The sequence below is a fragment of the Ips typographus genome, linkage group LG1 (genome assembly GCF_016097725.1).
Source record: "Ips typographus isolate SLU linkage group LG1, UJ_Ityp_2.0, whole genome shotgun sequence".
Taxonomy (NCBI): domain Eukaryota; kingdom Metazoa; phylum Arthropoda; class Insecta; order Coleoptera; family Curculionidae; genus Ips; species Ips typographus.
Window position 1 is genome coordinate 12,694,885 of NC_138422.1, and position 17,158 is coordinate 12,712,042.

At 35.1% G+C, this 17,158-nt stretch overlaps 1 protein-coding gene across 3 annotated transcripts in view; it reads right to left on the reverse strand.

The window, feature by feature from the left end:
• Positions 1-3,696: 3,696 nt before the first annotated feature.
• LOC145728226 (uncharacterized) overlaps positions 3,697-17,158 on the reverse strand; it is a 71,594-nt gene continuing 58,132 nt past the window's right edge. For 2 of the 3 annotated variants that reach the window (XM_081978317.1, XM_081978299.1), the window contains 2 exons: positions 7,305-8,815; positions 3,697-3,919 (listed from right to left, as the gene is read on the reverse strand). In XM_081978317.1, coding sequence (XP_081834443.1) covers positions 3,859-3,919; positions 7,305-8,689 — 1,446 coding nt within the window. In that variant the 5' untranslated portion in view covers positions 8,690-8,815 and the 3' untranslated portion in view covers positions 3,697-3,858. The remainder of the gene's footprint in view (positions 3,920-7,304; positions 8,816-17,158) is intronic. The other variant, XM_081978307.1, reaches the window with a different exon arrangement.

Here is a 17,158-nt window from a genome sequence, read left to right on the forward strand (position 1 = left end):
GGGTAGCTGAGTAACACACAATCTTCTCCACAAAATTTTTTTATTCAATGGTCTTTAAACCTTCAAATAACGCACAACATGTTTCGAGTGCAGTAGCTACTCATCATCAGGGGCTAACCAAACAGCCTAACAGCTGGCTGTCATTTTAAACATGGGGACAGCAAACCTGGGCACTTGTGAAAAAATATATATAGAGTTTTTTAAGATAAAACATTTCAAAAAAACATTCAAATTTTTAATTGTAGTTTTTCAGGATAAAACATTTCCAAAAACCGTTCACCGAACTTCCGCAGGATGCCAACTAAAGTTGGTATTTTCCCCTTTGCGAAGGGTAGATGCTGTAATAACTAGATTGCAGTACCGGTTCTCATAAGTTTGATCATTTTTTGATATGTTAGCTTTAAGTTTTTCATTTTGATAACGTATATGGAAGGATGGTGATTTCTCCACAGTAAGATTGTTCTCTCTTTAAACTTACCAAACTTGGGTTTTTTGAAATGTTTTATCCTGAAAAACTATTATTAAAAATTTAAATGGTTTTTTAAAATGTTTTATTCTAAAAAACACTATATACCATATTTTTTCACAATACTACCCCAGGTTTGCTGTCCCCTTGTTTAGAATGACAGCCAGCTGTTTGGTTAGCCCCTGATGATTAGACTGCACTCGAAACATGTTGGGCGTTATTTGAAGGTTTAAAGACCATTGAATAAACATTTTTTGTGGAGAAGATTGTGTGTTACTTAGCTACACCCTATCATTATTAAGAGATTTTAAAGAGTTTTTTTAAATTAAAAAATTAAAAGTTAGCAAAGCGAAATTTTTAGAATAATTATTTTTATAATATTTATAATAATATGACGTTATTAAATATAGTATAATATAAAAGTTTCTAAAATAGTATATTATTCAATGAGTTGATGATGAAATGTAATCATTGCCATTACTCACGAAGCTAAAGTTGGCGTAAATTATCGTGTGAGTAATAGCTATTACATGGGGGTATAATATTATACTTTTTCTATGATCATGGTAAGTATTCAAAACGAAAGAAAATAACACGTGGCGCCCTCACACAAATTTAACATCTGCTGTCAACGTGACACTGTAAATTGAGTCACACTGATTTTGTTAATTTTCAAATATGTTTCGTTGTTTTGTACCTTCATGGGATCGAATTTGACAGTTGAGGACCGAGGGGTAGACCGCCGATAATTTTTGGTACACCAAAATGCCTTTTTGCATACAAAATACCTTGAAATGCCTTTAAAATACCTCACAATTCTTTATTACTGCTCAAAGTGCCTCATATTACCTTGAAATACCTCGAAATGTCTTTAAATTATTTAAACTGCCTCAGAATGCCTTCAAATGTTTACCTACACATTTGTGGCATTTTTAAATTTATTTATAAGGCCCCTGGTATGATGAAATACACCCTTAATTTTTTTTTTGGTCACGTGGCAGTTTTTAGGTCATTAATTAAGTAGCATGTCTGCTTTTACAATTTGTATATGACATTTTGACTCTTGTCCCTTAAAAAAAATTCAATAATTTTTTTCATTTAATTTTTTTCCTACTTAGAATTTGATGCACAATTCAAAAATAAAATTAAAAATATGTAATTCCATTTGAAAAAATGAAGTTGATGGTAGTAACTTATTTTTGGGCCGACCTGTATACATGCATTTATCATAAAAAAAATCGCAGACAAAAATAAATATCGACGTGTAAGAGCGTATTTCCAAAAAACCAAACCCTTAACTTTAAATGAATTAGTTCCAACCTGCGCGTCCTCACTGTATAGTATTTTAAATTTAGACAGTGGTAAAATTGTATATAAGAACTACTCACGTGACTTTGATAATTCAATTTTTGAGCTTGCAACACTGTAAAGACCAGTGGACATTGTCAAAGACAGTCACGTGACCTCCAAAACGCAGTTTAAACTTTGGCAAATTGATAAATAAAATTTAGACAGTTGTACAAACTTAAATTGCAAAGTACACGTCACGTGACGTTGATAATGCAATTCTGAGCTTGCACCACTGTAAAGGCCAGTTGATATCTGTCAAAATTAATCACGTGACCGTTAAAATGTGGTTTAAACTTTAAAAACTTGGTAAGTTAAATTTAAACTATTTTAGACAGTTGTAAAAGCTGAAATTGTAAGAGACACATCACGTGACTTTGATTATGCATATTTAGAGCTTGCAACACTGTAAAGTCCATTTGACACCTGTCAAGAACAGTCACGTGACCTTAAAAATGTGGTTTAAATGTTGAAAAATTGGTAAATTATTATAATAATTTGTAATGAATATTGTTTCAACTTAATATCATGTAACAAAGATTTTTCCATAACAATCACATGTGCGGTCAATTTTGTCATATTGATACACTATATTGTCTACTCTGCTTCGTCTACTAGCTTTTTACAGTCAATAATAAATAATCAAAGTAGTCAATAAAATCAATACACTCAATGCCTCAAAATTCTATGAAATGCCTTATAAAACCTTAAAAATAACTAAAAATGCCTTATAATACCTTGTAATACCTCAAAATGCTGGTAATACTGGCAAAGTGCCTCATAATATCTCTAATTATTCATTGACAAGACAATGCTGTAACTGGCGTAGCTGACTGAAAATTCCATTCATAAAGCTATAAAAATACTTTTCGTACTGCTTGTACTGATTTTACTGGATTTTAAGAGTGTTTTGTGGTGTTACAGCTTTATGGAAGGAATTTTGGGGGTTGTTATATTTCAAAATAGATTCAAATTAAGTCGGAAACACACAACCAAATGTTATAACTGCCAAAAATGCACTGATGGAGGTATAAAATGAATTGTAGAGGTATTCTTTTAAAGGGTGGCAAACTGTCAAAGTTAGAAAACTGCAACGTCATGTTGAATTTTTCTTTAGAATGAGCCATTTTTGAAAATATATCAGCATTCGGTTAAACGAGAAATGCATTCAACAAATTTGCACTGTTGCCATTAGTCCTGCTCTACAGAGTGAACCAAAACAAAACTGGTGTTGCTAATGCATCAATTCTGTTTTTCTTTAAAGATACAAGGTCGGTTAAATGGTATAATATTTCGAATTTATTGTCAAACCTGTCCTTTTTCCAAAAAAGAAAATGGATACTTTTACAACAATGCGTTTTTAACATTGTCCTACAGTCGTTACTGTCTTGGACATTTGGACAAAACTATAAAACCATTTTAGTCACCACACACCAGTCACTCATAATCTGATTTAGTATCATCTAATTTGACCTTTCCAAATAAGAAAAAAACGTATTCAGCCCTTCACTTGAAAGGCGGTACCGAGCAGTTTCCTTTTGTTTACTACTCTAGCTTAACCTTAACCCAATAAACTTACATTTAACATGTCACTGACTCTTGTATTTCCAGTAATATGGTTTATCACTTACCTGTATATCCTTTTGAATCACAACCATAAAAACTTGTATTGTGTATTATCTGGTACCCGCCCATCTTCGGCATTCGATGGTATATCAGTCTGGGATCGGTGTTACATATCGTCCAAGGCTGAAATATGGGTTATTTGCTGAAGAAATCACAATTGTGTTTGTCTTGGCAGATCCGCAAAGTAACGTGGTAATGGAAGAAAATCGGTCGAGGTTTTATCGCTCAACAAGTTCAGAATTGAATAACAATTGGCATATTTGAAACATCATCGTTTAATTACAATTTTACATTATACAAAAATCAGTGCGTATCAAAAAATGGTTTACATAAGCGGTTTATCATAGTATTACATACAACATTAACTAACGGAAATTTACTGGTTTGATTACATTAAGATTATGATATTGTTTATCAACTTACTTTCCTCCTAAAAGTACTACATATGGTCTATTGTTACCCTTTTCAATTGGCATCGTCCTGGATGAGTAGCATGAGAAAAAAATTGTATTTTTAATAAATAAAATATTGCATTTTGTAAGATTTTTTCAGAACCAGGGTTGTAATATTGCAAAATTGTGCCAATTTTGATCTAGTAATTGTATTAATTTACAAATGTCATTTGGGTTAAATTTGCTCCAAAAACTGTAAATAATTGCAATTAGATAGATATTGACCGCAAAGACATCAATTATTTCAATACACTAGATTTCAGAAATAAGTTTTTTTAGCAGTTTTTCGGAAGATTCTGACGTTTTTCTGGTCAATTTCAATCTACCAGTTTAAACTATCGTCATCAGGATTAAATACTTTATTTTTCATATTGATACACATTAATGTACAGTATCAAGTGTCATTTTGATTCAAATTTGCTTGAAATAACACACTATCGTAGTGGGTTTTGCCATAAAAACCAAAAGTCGTATCAAGAGTTTCAAATTTGACAGTGAAAAATGACGGAAAACGAGTATAAACATTTATTGTAGAAATTGTGGAATAGGGTTGGTAGAGGACAAGACAGTATTTTGTTTTTAGTAGTATTTTTATAAAACCTAACATTAATTTTTATAACCGAAATATAAGGAAAGAAAGTTCTGAAAGAACACTATAAATTTATGACTAATAATTCACAAATATCATCTTCAGGAATTTTAAAAGGGGTTTGACACAGTTAGGCCTAAATTCCTGACACTCTGTATACACAAATTGCAATGGATTCTAAACAAAAAGCCTCACGAACAGCGGGGAGGTAAAGATCAAGGATTGCTGGGAATAACAATCAAAATGCGTTCGTGACGAAACTACTTTATAATACTTTTAAATTTCTAAACAGAAAAACAATATAATACACATCTTTCCATAAATAGAAAATAATAATGTTACAACATCCTACTGGGAAAATCGTGCGTAACTGCCTTTTACCTTTACTCGTTCTTGCAAATAAATAATAAATAAATAACTAATGGTAATACTACGTTAAAAGGTGGTGATGTACTGTTATCTTTATATAAGTAAATTAGATGTTGCGAAAGAGATTTGGTTAAATAGTACTTTCAATACACGAGCAAAATCAAAATGTATAATTAGTTTTTACGTAAGTGTCTGTGTATAATAAAGCTCTACTTACTATTCGAAAAAAAACATGCTCTGATAATTTAAATAATAAAAAGGAAGAAAAATAAATGAGAGCGTAGCTTAAAAATATTTTTCTAGAACGAAAAACATTAAAGCCCGAACGACTCCGGCAGCTAAGTACTAAACATCGTGTTTTATTAATTATTAGGTAAGAAAAAAGACGTAAAAAGTACAAAAATTTAATATTATTTTGCTATGCTAAATGTATTATTATTATTATGACTTGTACTTTGTTGGTTATATTGTTCTGGGTTATTCATCTACATTAATAATTATTACTAGGGACATAATACACAATCAGTTCGTAAATATTCACTACATTTATTATTTACACATCGACTAAAAAGTATACAGGATGGCCACAAAAATATTCGAGTCATGCAGTATAAATCTACTTATGTACATGTTTTTATAAACACCTCTTTCTCTAACTAAATTGTAGCGACTAAACCCGACTAATTAAGGTTAATAACAATAAAGTTACAAAAGTAGCAAATTTACAGGATCAATTGTGAAAAAAGTACTAATTTTAAGATTAAAAACACACTCTAACTTTAACCGTTTCTGAGATATTTGATGTCCAATTTTAATTTTGTTACTTGGTTGTTGCATTGTTGGTATATTTAGTACAGTCTATTTAAAAAGTATGTGGACAAACTTTGGTAAATAAGCATACAGGGTGTGTTAAAAAAAAATTAGCATAACAATTTGTCATGATTTATAAAAAAAGTTTATACAAACTATTTGGCCTTACCAACGAGATTATAAAAAATGGGGATGTTTCATGTGAAAAAGCAGCACACATACTGTTTAAATAGAGTCTACAAAAAAATGTATCAAATATTAGGGATTTTAAGAAAACTCGTTGATTTGATGTTTACATAGGACAACCTGTCGTTATCACGCATTCAGTTGGCAGCAGTTGGTTTTAAATCTCAGCAGAGTGGGAATTTTGTGATTTTTCCAAATACTAAACATGGAGAATTAGCATTATTTATTGGTCTGAAATAGGTTAGGTTAGGTTACAGAGACTATCCAAGAAAAAACGTTTTCAAAGAAGATTCTAAAGCTCTTCTTCGGTTGTAAAATTACAATAAAACCTGTATTTGTTGGCAATACTGTAGTTTTGGTCGTAAAACGTCTCTAAAATTTGGCAACAGTAAAACTGGCCATCTTTGGAAAATAAATAAAAAAGGACAACTTGTAGCGCAAAATAACTTTAAGTATTGTAAGTTAGTTCTGAGAAAGCTATATCCACCAAATTCAAGCTACGTCATTGGATAGCCAGTGAAATGTGGTCTATGACAACATTGCACTAGACCGTTTATCCACTGGAAGGCAATAAATTGAACCTAAGAAATTTTGAAAATACTCGCTTATTTGGAACACTCTGTATATGTATAGTTACGTCAGTGGACAGCTAGTGAAATGGGCTTTTCAAAGATATGGCAACTTTGGATGATATGATTGATAAACTATTTAACCGCTAGAGGGTGTCAAATTAATCTAAACAATTTTGAAAATTTTTACTATACTAGTTCATTCAATCTTAAATAACTCGTTTATTTGCATCACTCTGTATTAATTACGCCAGTAAATAGCCAGTAAAATAATAGGATTTTCAAAGAAGATATGGCAACATTGGATTATTTGGTAAACCGTTTAGCCGCTAGAGCTAAGAAGTGGTAAAATTTAAAAATAACGGTTCTCTTAGGCCCAGTTGTACAATCACAGTTCAAAGACAGGTTTAGTTGAACTGCGACTGGTAGTTGAACTTTATCATATGAATTGCATTGCTGTCAAAGTGCCGTTCCTGACTTGAACCCGGTGCAAAGATTAAACCACTATTGCACAAATGGGCCTTAAACTGCCTAATATACAGGGTTATACAGATTAGGTTAGGTCAGTTAGAAAAATCCTATGGAGTTTTCAGGTTAACTTTTCAGAATTTTCTTTTTTGTACTTTTTTCCTTACCGATCCATTCTGTAAAGAAAATCCGGTCTGGTCACTACAAAAAAAAAACTAACACTTTTATGGGCACCCTTTTCATAATGATGGTGTGGAAACGTGCGTTGTTGTGAAATTTATATGCGTGCCGAAAGCATTCCAAAACAAAAAAATAAATGTACACAGGACAAAGCTACTTTCCAATAAATAATCTACTAGTTATATACACAAATCTACAGAAAAAGTGGGGTACCTACGAAAAGTAAATCACAAAAATATTACCTATGCTGCCTGCTTTGTCCATTTTTATAGCCGAACAAATACGTAAGGTCCTCAACCGGCAAAGACCTGTAAAATTCGCCATTTTTAAATTTATTGGAGATGAAATGGAGGTGCTTTCTAGAAAACCTTAAAACGATCGGCTTGGGGTCCTGGGGCGACCAATCGGGGGGCAGCACAAACAGAGATGGTCTCGCTTTTTTCATCGAGTGTTTCTCTGTCGTCGCAGACTTGGGTTGTTTATGGTTGTCGTAGAATCCCGCCACGTGACCCCGGGGGGGTAACACGACATTTTGCACTCTTTCGGAGGGTTGTGGGGTCACAATCTCGTTGAAGAAGTTGCCGGTTTGATCGTTGACGTCTCTGGTGTGGTGTCCTTGACCTTCTTGCTGGACTTTGTCGTCCACGTCGGGGAATCGGACTAAATGACGACTTGGGTGACTGCGTGGCATGGGAACGTCTTCCACAGGAAATGATATGAGGTTTTTGGTTTTTTGGTTGGGCATCCAGTCTAGTCCAATGTAGGGGTGATAGGTTGTGGCCACTGGATGGTATGTGGTGATTTTAGGGGTTGTGGTGGTTATAAATGTAGTGGTTTCTGGTTGTTCTGTGACAGTTGATGTGGTGATTGTTTCTGTTGATGTAATGTCACTGTTACTAACCATTGTTGTCTGTTCGGTGGTTTCATCTTGAGTTGTTGTGGTAGGAAAAGTGCTTGTCTCCACCTCCTCATTATTTTCTACTAATTTAGTAGTGGTTTCCACTGCTTCGGTTGTGGTTAGTTCTGAACTTTCAGTAGTACTACCTTTGAGCATTTTAAGCTGCTCTTCATAAGCGTCATCTCGTTTACCCACCTTACTGTCATCACCACTTGGTTCAACTTCTCTAGTGGTTGGAGTTACAATAATAGCCATGTCCAACTCCGCTTCCAAATTGGCATAGTCCACGTCATAATCACCACCTAATGGTATGTCCACTCTGGTCGGTTCCGAGTTAGGGTCAAATTCAGTGTCGTAATCCAAGCCACCAAACTGTGCATTGAGTTTACTAACCAAAAAGTCCAAATGCTTGTCCTCATCCAACTTAATCAGCTTCACGCACATGCCTCTTTCATCGCGACTGTGACCTTCCTCGCACGGAGGTAGATTTTCCGGAGAGAAAGTCTGCGTGAAGAAAATACTCTTTGGAACGATTCTCCTTCGGGGAGTTTCCAATTCCACGGGTCGATTTTGGTTCTGGTCGTCCACCAGCAACCATGCTTCCCAAGACACTTCTTTGTTCCGCTCGTTCAATGGTGCCGTCGGAAATGCCGGCACCGTGCTGAACAGGCCGAACAGTACCAGCGAATAGTTAAACAGTAAAGTGAGCATTATTATTGATCGCTTCATCACAATCACATAATCCGGAGGGCACTTTATGGAGGCGATGCTCTTCGGCGGCGATCTAGACTCGAACTGCCGGTCTGGAACATCTGGACGAGCCTTTTTTCTAGTCGGGTACGTTGTAGCGAAAACCTGAAAAGTAAGAAAAATAAATTCAATTGACGAGTGTAAATTTTACTACTACAACAATGATGTGTTGTCGGTTATCGGGCAGACGACGTAAGATTCCATTAAAAATTTGGAAGTCTGCCAGAGCTTGTTGTGGTTACGGTGTTGAATGGCGATTGATAAGTGCGTTTGATGAATTGAACAGTACCGGAATCTTTAAAACAACCTTAAAACTGAATAGTTATGTTATATGCTTATCGTAAAAAACTACAAAAGCATTGTTTATGATCAAAAAGATTCATTGATAGAATAGATAGTCTGAACAATAATATCCGGTTTGTAGGCTATGTTACTTATCGTTTTTAAATATGTCCTATACTGTACTGTCCGCTTTTATAAGTTTGTATGTTTTTTGGTACTTTTTCTTTTAGTGTTTGAAGATGCCTAATAACAAACGAAACTAGTCACACGGAAAAAAACCAATTTTTGAGCTTTATTTTGACTTACCACTCTTTTTGAGATGGACTACTTTTTGGACACAAAAAACATTTGCAATAAGCCTATAAAATGTGCTTTAAATTTGAAAAAAAATTTTGTTTAGTGAGCAACATTAATTGATCTTAAGAAAGACTCGGCAACATTGTAAATTTTGTAAATGTCCGTCACTACTGTCAGTAAAAAAATATAGAACAGAAAAAAGCTCCATAACTTGACATTTGAATTTGAAACAAAATTTTAAATTCTTTCGAGAAAGTTTTTACTGCATTGTTATTACTTTATAATTTTGCAAGAAGAAAGTATAGAGTTTATCATATTTAATTCATCTTTAGAGTATTCAATTTTTGTTATTAGTTGATGATAACATGACATAAAAACTTGTCATATAACCCTATATCAATCATTGTCGAAAATATGTAAGGAATGGAAGAAATGTCACAATTCCATGATATAGTAGATGCAAAATGATCGTAAACAGACTTTGAACAATATTTTATTTACATTACTTATGCAACCACACATACACAACTGAATCTTTATACGTAGCATTGATTGAATTTTGCCAACAGGCTTCTCTATTTTTGGTGATGCCGTTTACGTTAATAGTGTCATAGAGAGTTTTATAGCTTCATGGAGCGAACTTTGACAGTTGACATTTACTAGATTGCATTAGAAAATCAACGAGCTTAATTTAAAAAAAAAACATTATCATCACCCTTACCCAACACTGAGTACAGTTAAATTACATCTAATCTGTAATTTTGTATGAAACCAACCTCCTAACTTTCACAGGAACCAAGTAAGGAGCTGTCAATTTGTGACACCTTCAATATTTCTAGTACAGTTACGGTGTTGTATTTCATGTCAAATATCTCGTTTATTTGTAATTGTTTAAAGAAAATTGTATTGAAGAAAAAAAAGTTGAAACTGCGTTTTATGTTTTGACGTTTGTACGAAATTTCCAGCTGTCATAGTAACCAAGTTAGCATGTGTCAAATAAAGACACCTGTCATTTTCAAAACAACAGAAGAAAAGTGGCAGTTTGAAGAAAACGGGGAAAGAGGAAGAGATAGTGAGACAATGGGGTACTGGCATGTATTTTGTTTATTGTCCTAATCAATCAATCAGCCCTCGACGTCCACTGCTGAACATAGGCCTCCCTCATGGCTCTCCACCCCTGTCTGTCCTGGCTCGCTTGGATCCAGTTGTTTGCCATTCTCTTTAGGTCGTCGGTCCAACGTGTAGGCGGTCTTCCTCTGTTGCGCTTATCGGTACGTGGTCTCCATTCTAGCAACCTTTTTGTCCATCTGTCATTTCCCTGTCTACCCACGTGTCCAGCCTAGCTCCACTTCAGTGAGGTTATACGCTGAATAATGTCCGACACTCCGGATCTTCTGCGCAGTTCTTGGTTTGTGATATGGTCCTTCAGGCTCAGCCCAAGCATTGCTCTTTCCATTTTGCGTTGTGTGACTCTGAGTTTCCTCGCCGATACTGTTGTTAAAGTCAGGGTCTCTGCGCCATAAGTGAGCACCGGCAGAACACACTGGTCGAATACTTTTCTTTTCTGGCAAGTAGGAATGTCACCCGTAAGGATATCTTTCAGCCTCCCATAGGCCGCCCATCCAAGGCCAATCCATGCAGTTCACATGTCTGGTTGTCCCTTGATATTCGGATTTCGTGGCCTAAATATATGTATTTGTCAACTTGCTCGATTTCATTATTTCCGATGTTTATTGTCTCGCTCATGACAAGGTTTGTCATGATCTTGGTCTTAGTGAAGTTCATTTTTAGACCAACTTCAGAACATGCTTCCTCTAACTCTCTTAGCATCTGTTTCGCCTCTCTTAGACAGTCTGTTGTTAGGACTATGTCATCTGCAAAGCGGAGATGGTTAAGTTTTTCACCATCGATGTTTATTCCTTTATTATCCCAGTTAAGTTTTTTAAAAGCATGTTCTAAGACAGTTATGAATAGTTTAGGAGACATGGTATCCCCCTGTCTCACCCCTCTGCCGATTTTTATGCGGTTGGTGGCTTCGTGTAGTTTAATAGTCATGGTAGCATTTTTGTATATATTGTGAATAAGTGTTGCGTATCTATAGTCTATACGACAACTTGTTAGGGCGTCCATTATAGCTTTCAGTTCAATGGTGTCAAAAGCTTTATGGAAGTCTATAAACAGGAGGATTAGTGGTCTGTTGTATACCACTGTTTTTTCTATGAGGGTTTTGATGCTTTGCAAGTGGTCGTTTGTTCCGAACCCAGATCGGAATCCCGCTTGCTCCTTGGGTTGGTAGAGTTCAAGTTTATTTTCTAATCTTGACGTTATGATTCTAGTAAAGAGCTTATACAGATGACTAAGAAGGGTTATTGGGCGGTAATTTTCCAGGTCCGTTATGTCTCCTTTTTTGTGGAGCAGTATGGTGGTTGCTTCGTACCACTTGTCAGGAATATCACTTTCCTGTAAGCACATGTTGAAGAGTTTCTGTAGTTTCTGCAGTAAAAGAGGGCCTCCCATCTTAATCGCTTCTGTCATCACTTCGTCTTCACCTGGAGATTTTTTGTTTTTCATCTTTGTTAGTGCTCCTCTGATTTCTTCGATGGTGATATCGGCCATCTCTTCGGATCCTTGGTTTATAACTCCCTGTATACGTGATGTTATGTCTGGGTTCAGCTGTTCTTTGTGGCGGCTTTTGTATAGATCATAATAGAATTCCTCCGCAATGCTCAGGATTTCCTCTCGGTTTGAAGTGACATTTCCTTGTTTGTTCTTTAGTTTTACTATGTCTTTTTTGCCTTCGGTTAGATGCCTTCTCAGTACTTTCATGCTTTTGTTCTGTTCTATTGTCTCTTGAGTCTTCCTACTGCGGTAGTTTCTGAAGTCGCGTCTGGTTGCCTTTGATATTTCCTTATTTATCTTCTTAAGCTCAGCAATGTTGTTGCTCCCATTTCTTCTCATTTGGTCGCGCTGGGCAAATAAGTTTTTCGTGTTTTGGCTTATTTTGTCTTCTCTTCCGCCTTTCGAGTAGGATGCCGCCTGGCTTTCTTTTAGCGCGTTGGTTATAGCGCCGTTTAAGCTATTGATGTTTGTGTATGAGTTGGCGCTTGTTTGTAGTATATTCGTGATCTGGGTTTCGAATCCTTGGGTGTCGCTCGGTGTTATCCATGTTTGTTTAGACTTTTTCCTTATCAGTTTATATCGTTCTCTGTCAAGGTACGCGTCCACTAATCGGTATCGGTACGGACGGTACGCATCGTAGGCATCGGATTTTTTGGTGTACTGCGTTCACTACCACGGATTATCGGAATCGGTAATTCGCATCAGCATTTTCTATCTGCCATTTTTACTTGGTGGTGTTGAACACAAGCGATGTCGTCCCTGAATAAAGATTGATTCATTTTCATTCCAATTTCATCCTAAATATTATCCCTGCGAAGAATATTGGAATATTCTGAATGCCCAATATTATACAGTTCTTCATATTTCTGAACAATAATGATAAGCTTTCATACATCCATAGAGATCGTAAGTTTCTTCTTTACAACATCCATAAAGGCAAACGTTAAAAAACTAACAATTTGCAATAATATTGTTACCTTCTATAAAAATCTTAAAAGAAAGTACAGTTTGCATGCGTCTACTTGTCGGTATTCGCACTATCAGCAATAATCAGCATCGGCAGTATCGGTACGGACGGATTTTGATTTCATCTTTGGAATCCCGATCAGAAATGCCGAAGTGCGGTGGGTCCGATGACGATAGGTGAACGCAGTCGTATTTGATTCTATGTAGTTGATTGGAAATGCGATTCGTGCGATGCGTACCGTCCGTGCCGATACCGATTAGTGGACGCGTACCTTCAAGTTCCATTTAGACCTTGCAGCGCACCATTCTGTGGTCGCTGCCAGTTCTGCAGGTGTTTAATACTGTTACATCTTTTACAATCTGCCGTTTGTCTGTGATTATGAAGTCTATCTCGTTTTTAGTCCTGCCGTCTGGGCTCTCCCATGTCCATCTTCTATGGGCCTTTTTTTTGAAGAAGCTGTTCATTTGGTACAGGTTATGTTGAAGTAGGAAGCCCAGTAGGGTTTCCCCACGAGCGTTTCTTCCTTCGGATCCAAAGTTCCCGAGTGATGACTCAGATGTGTCTAATTTCGTGCCGATTTTAGCGTTGAAATCCCCGCATATTATGGTGAAATGCGTAGATGTTTCGTTTAGGGCTGAAGTTATTTCTTCGTAAAAGATGTCTACTTCTTCGTCGGGATGGGAGGACGTCGGTGCGTAGACTTGTATGACTTTGATGTTGTATTTTTCGTTTAGTTTCAGGACTAGATAGACTACTCTGGTGGAGATCTTTTTAACAGTTAGGATCTGATTTTTGAGTCGCTTATTAATTATGAAGCCGACTCCGCCTTCCGATTTGTCTTCTTCCCCGGCGTAGTAAAAGGAGTGACCCGATTTCAGTGTGACCAAACCTTCGCCCCTCCTTCTGACCTCGCCGAGTCCTACAACGTCCCATTTGATCTTCTGCAATTCGGTTGCAAAAGAGTTCTTGCGTTATTGTCCTAATATTTTGACTTAAATTAACAGTATTTGCAACGTTGTCACTGAAACTCTTTATAAACATGAGCATAGTTGTACAGAAAATTGTACATTAGTACATATCTTAGTTGTCGCGCACTTACAATAATAATTAACCTCAATTCGGAACGCACTCTGTTTGTAAAGTATAGTGTGTATCGGGCAAGACGTCATTCTTGAAAGATCGACATTTGACAGTGCATGTGTGTAAACCAGACTGGTAGAGAACCTAAAAAAATAATGTGTCTTTTTTTGGCGGAAAAAAGTAGAGGTTGCAGAAAATAAAGAATTTAGTAATTTTCCTCGTTAAATTTAAATAGTGGAGTTTTATTTGCCTCAAACCGGTGGTTTGTGTTGGCGAAGTCCACATTAGTAGTTTTTTTTTAGTTTAGGGTCTCAATTTTCAAAAAAATATATTTTCCAACAACAATATGAGAAAATGCTATCATTTTGTACTAAAACAGTCTTCTAGCTGTCATAGTAACCGTTAGCACGTGTCAAATAAAGACACCTGTCATTTTCAAAACAACAGAAGAAAAGTGGCAGTTTGAAGAAAACGGGGAAAGAGAAAGAGAGAGAGAGAAAATGGGGTACTGGCATGTATTTTGTTTATTGTCCTAATATTTTGACTTAAATTAACAGTATTTGCAACGTTGTCACTGAAACTCTTTATAAACATGAGCATAGTTGTACAGAAAACTGTACATTAGTACATATCTTAGTAGTTTTTTTTTAGGTTAGGGTCTCAATTTTCAAAAAAATATATTTTCCAACAACAATATGAGAAAATGCTATCATTTTGTACTAAAACAGTCTTCTAGCTGTCATAGTAACCAATTTAGCACGTGTCAAATAAAGACACCTGTCATTTTCAAAACAACAGGAGAAAAGTGACAGTTTGAAGAAAACGGGGAAAGAGGAAGAGAGAGAGAGAGACAATGGGGTACTGGCATGTATTTTATTTATTGTCCTAATATTTTGACTTAAATTAACAGTATTTGCAACGTTGTTACTGAAACTCTTTATAAACATGAGCATAGTTGTACAGAAAATTGCACATTAGTACATAACTTAGTAGTTTTTTTTTTTAGTTTAGGGTCTCAATTTTCAAAAAAATATATTTTTCAACAACAATATGAGAAAATGCTATCATTTTGTACTAAAACAGTCTTCTAGTTGTCAGTAACCAAGTTAGCACGTGTCAAATAAAGACACCTGTCATTTTCAAAACAACAGAAGAAAAGTGGAAGTTTGAAGAAAACGGGGAAAGAGGAAGAGATAGTGAGGCAATGGGGTACTGGCATGTATTTTTTTTATTGTCTTAATATTTTGACTTAAATTAACAGTATTTGCAACGTTGTCACTGAAACTCTTTATAAACATGAGCATAGTTGTACAGAAAACTGTACATTAGTACATATCTTAGTAGTTTTTCTTTAGGTTAGGGTCTCAATTTTCAAAAAAATATATTTTCCAACAACAATATGAAAAAATGCTATCATTTTGTACTAAAACAGTTTGGCAACCTCTGACGTCACACTAATCAGAAAGCACTTGAATCAGTGTTTAAGGTGTTGATTTTTCTGATTTTCTTATTTCACAAACCTTTTGTTAATTTTGTTTCTATAATAGCCGTCTTTCATGTGGACATACTGTTTTTGATATCAGTTTTCAAAACAAGTACCCTATTAAAGAAGATAGGGAAAGATAAATGACAGTTAACGAAAGAAAAGAAATCGAAAAGAGTAGGAAAACACAAAATAATACAAAAATCGGTGGAATCGAGTAAACATAGCAATTTGCCTAAATATTATGCCTTTTTGGGCTAGTTGGGGTTTATGAGACACGCACTAAGGGAGTGTATTAAAGTTTGGCGTGCCTAACAGTGCTCTAGGCTGGTTTTCTCGGTTATTAGGGTTGTTTTCATAAAAACTCTGTCTTGATAATAGAAAGTGGAAGTTTTAAGCTACTTTTTGACGTTGGAACGAACCTCCTTACTGTCACAGAAACCAAGTTAAGAGCTGTCAAATTGTGACATCTTTAAAAAGCTTCTTCACTTGCGCTGCTCTATTTCCCGGCTGATATCTCGGTTATTTGTGATTTTTGCAAGAAAAGTGTGTTTAGTTAAAAGAAGGTCAAAATTACGATCTACAGGGTGGTCCAGTTTTAAGTGTCAATAATTCACCATTTGATAGCCAATCAAAAAATAAGTTGACTTGCATTGTGTCATTTTTCTGAAAAACGTTTTCTAAGGAAGATACAATCCTCTAAATTTCAATTTAAAAAATTGTTTTATAGTTTAAAACTGAACATTCAAGACTTGTGAAAGTCCAAATTTGTACTGAATCGTCTAAAAACTTGCTTTTTACTACTAGGAATGGTCTTATGATTCGCTTTCTCAGACTGCCATCCTGGTTGAGTGTCTGAAACTGGCATTCAAGAACTAAAAAAAGTCCGGAAATCAAGACAAAGATTGTATTGTGCATGAAACTCATTTTTTACTACTAAAAATAATATAAAAGTTGACTTTTAATGCTAGAACTGACTTTACTAGGACTAAAGAGAGTCCCAAAGTATATTTTCAAGACTTTAATTGGTGTACAACTCAATTTTCTGGACTGGACAACAAGTCTTATTTTATTTCTAAAAATTAGTTCTCAAGGCGTATTATTGTAGCATTTGGTACCAATATTTTTTACTTTTATTACTGAAGAAATTTGACTTTTGGAAATAGTCTTAAACTCGATTTTTCAGTCTTAAAAAGCACTAAAAACAGTCTGAATTTCTTAGAGATGCTACAATTTATTGCACCTATGAGGAGTGTAGAAGTCAATTTAATAGTGAAGAAGCTTGAAATAACATTTTCAAGACTATGGTCAGTGGACAAACTAGCTTTTAGGTCTGATAAGTCAAAAACTTTGTAAACATAGTCTTGGAACTCAATTTGAGGCACTGAAAACAGCCTTAAAACACTAAAAACCGTCTAGTTTATTAAGAAATACCCGAATTTTTAGCACTGAGGTGTCTAGAAGTCGATTTAATAGTGACAAAGCTTGGAATGCCATTTTAAAGCAGGTTTTACACCAAAAGTTTTACTTCAAAGAAATTGGACACATTTATTTGATCAAATTTTATGCATCAAATAAATTCATGAATTTCTTGAAGCATAATGTGATTTCGTTTTACACCTATCAAACTTTTATGTCAAAGCTGTCAATGAAAACAGTTTGGCCAACCAAGAAGATTATTCCTACTTTGTTTTCTTATTTTTCTGGTTTTTTGAATATT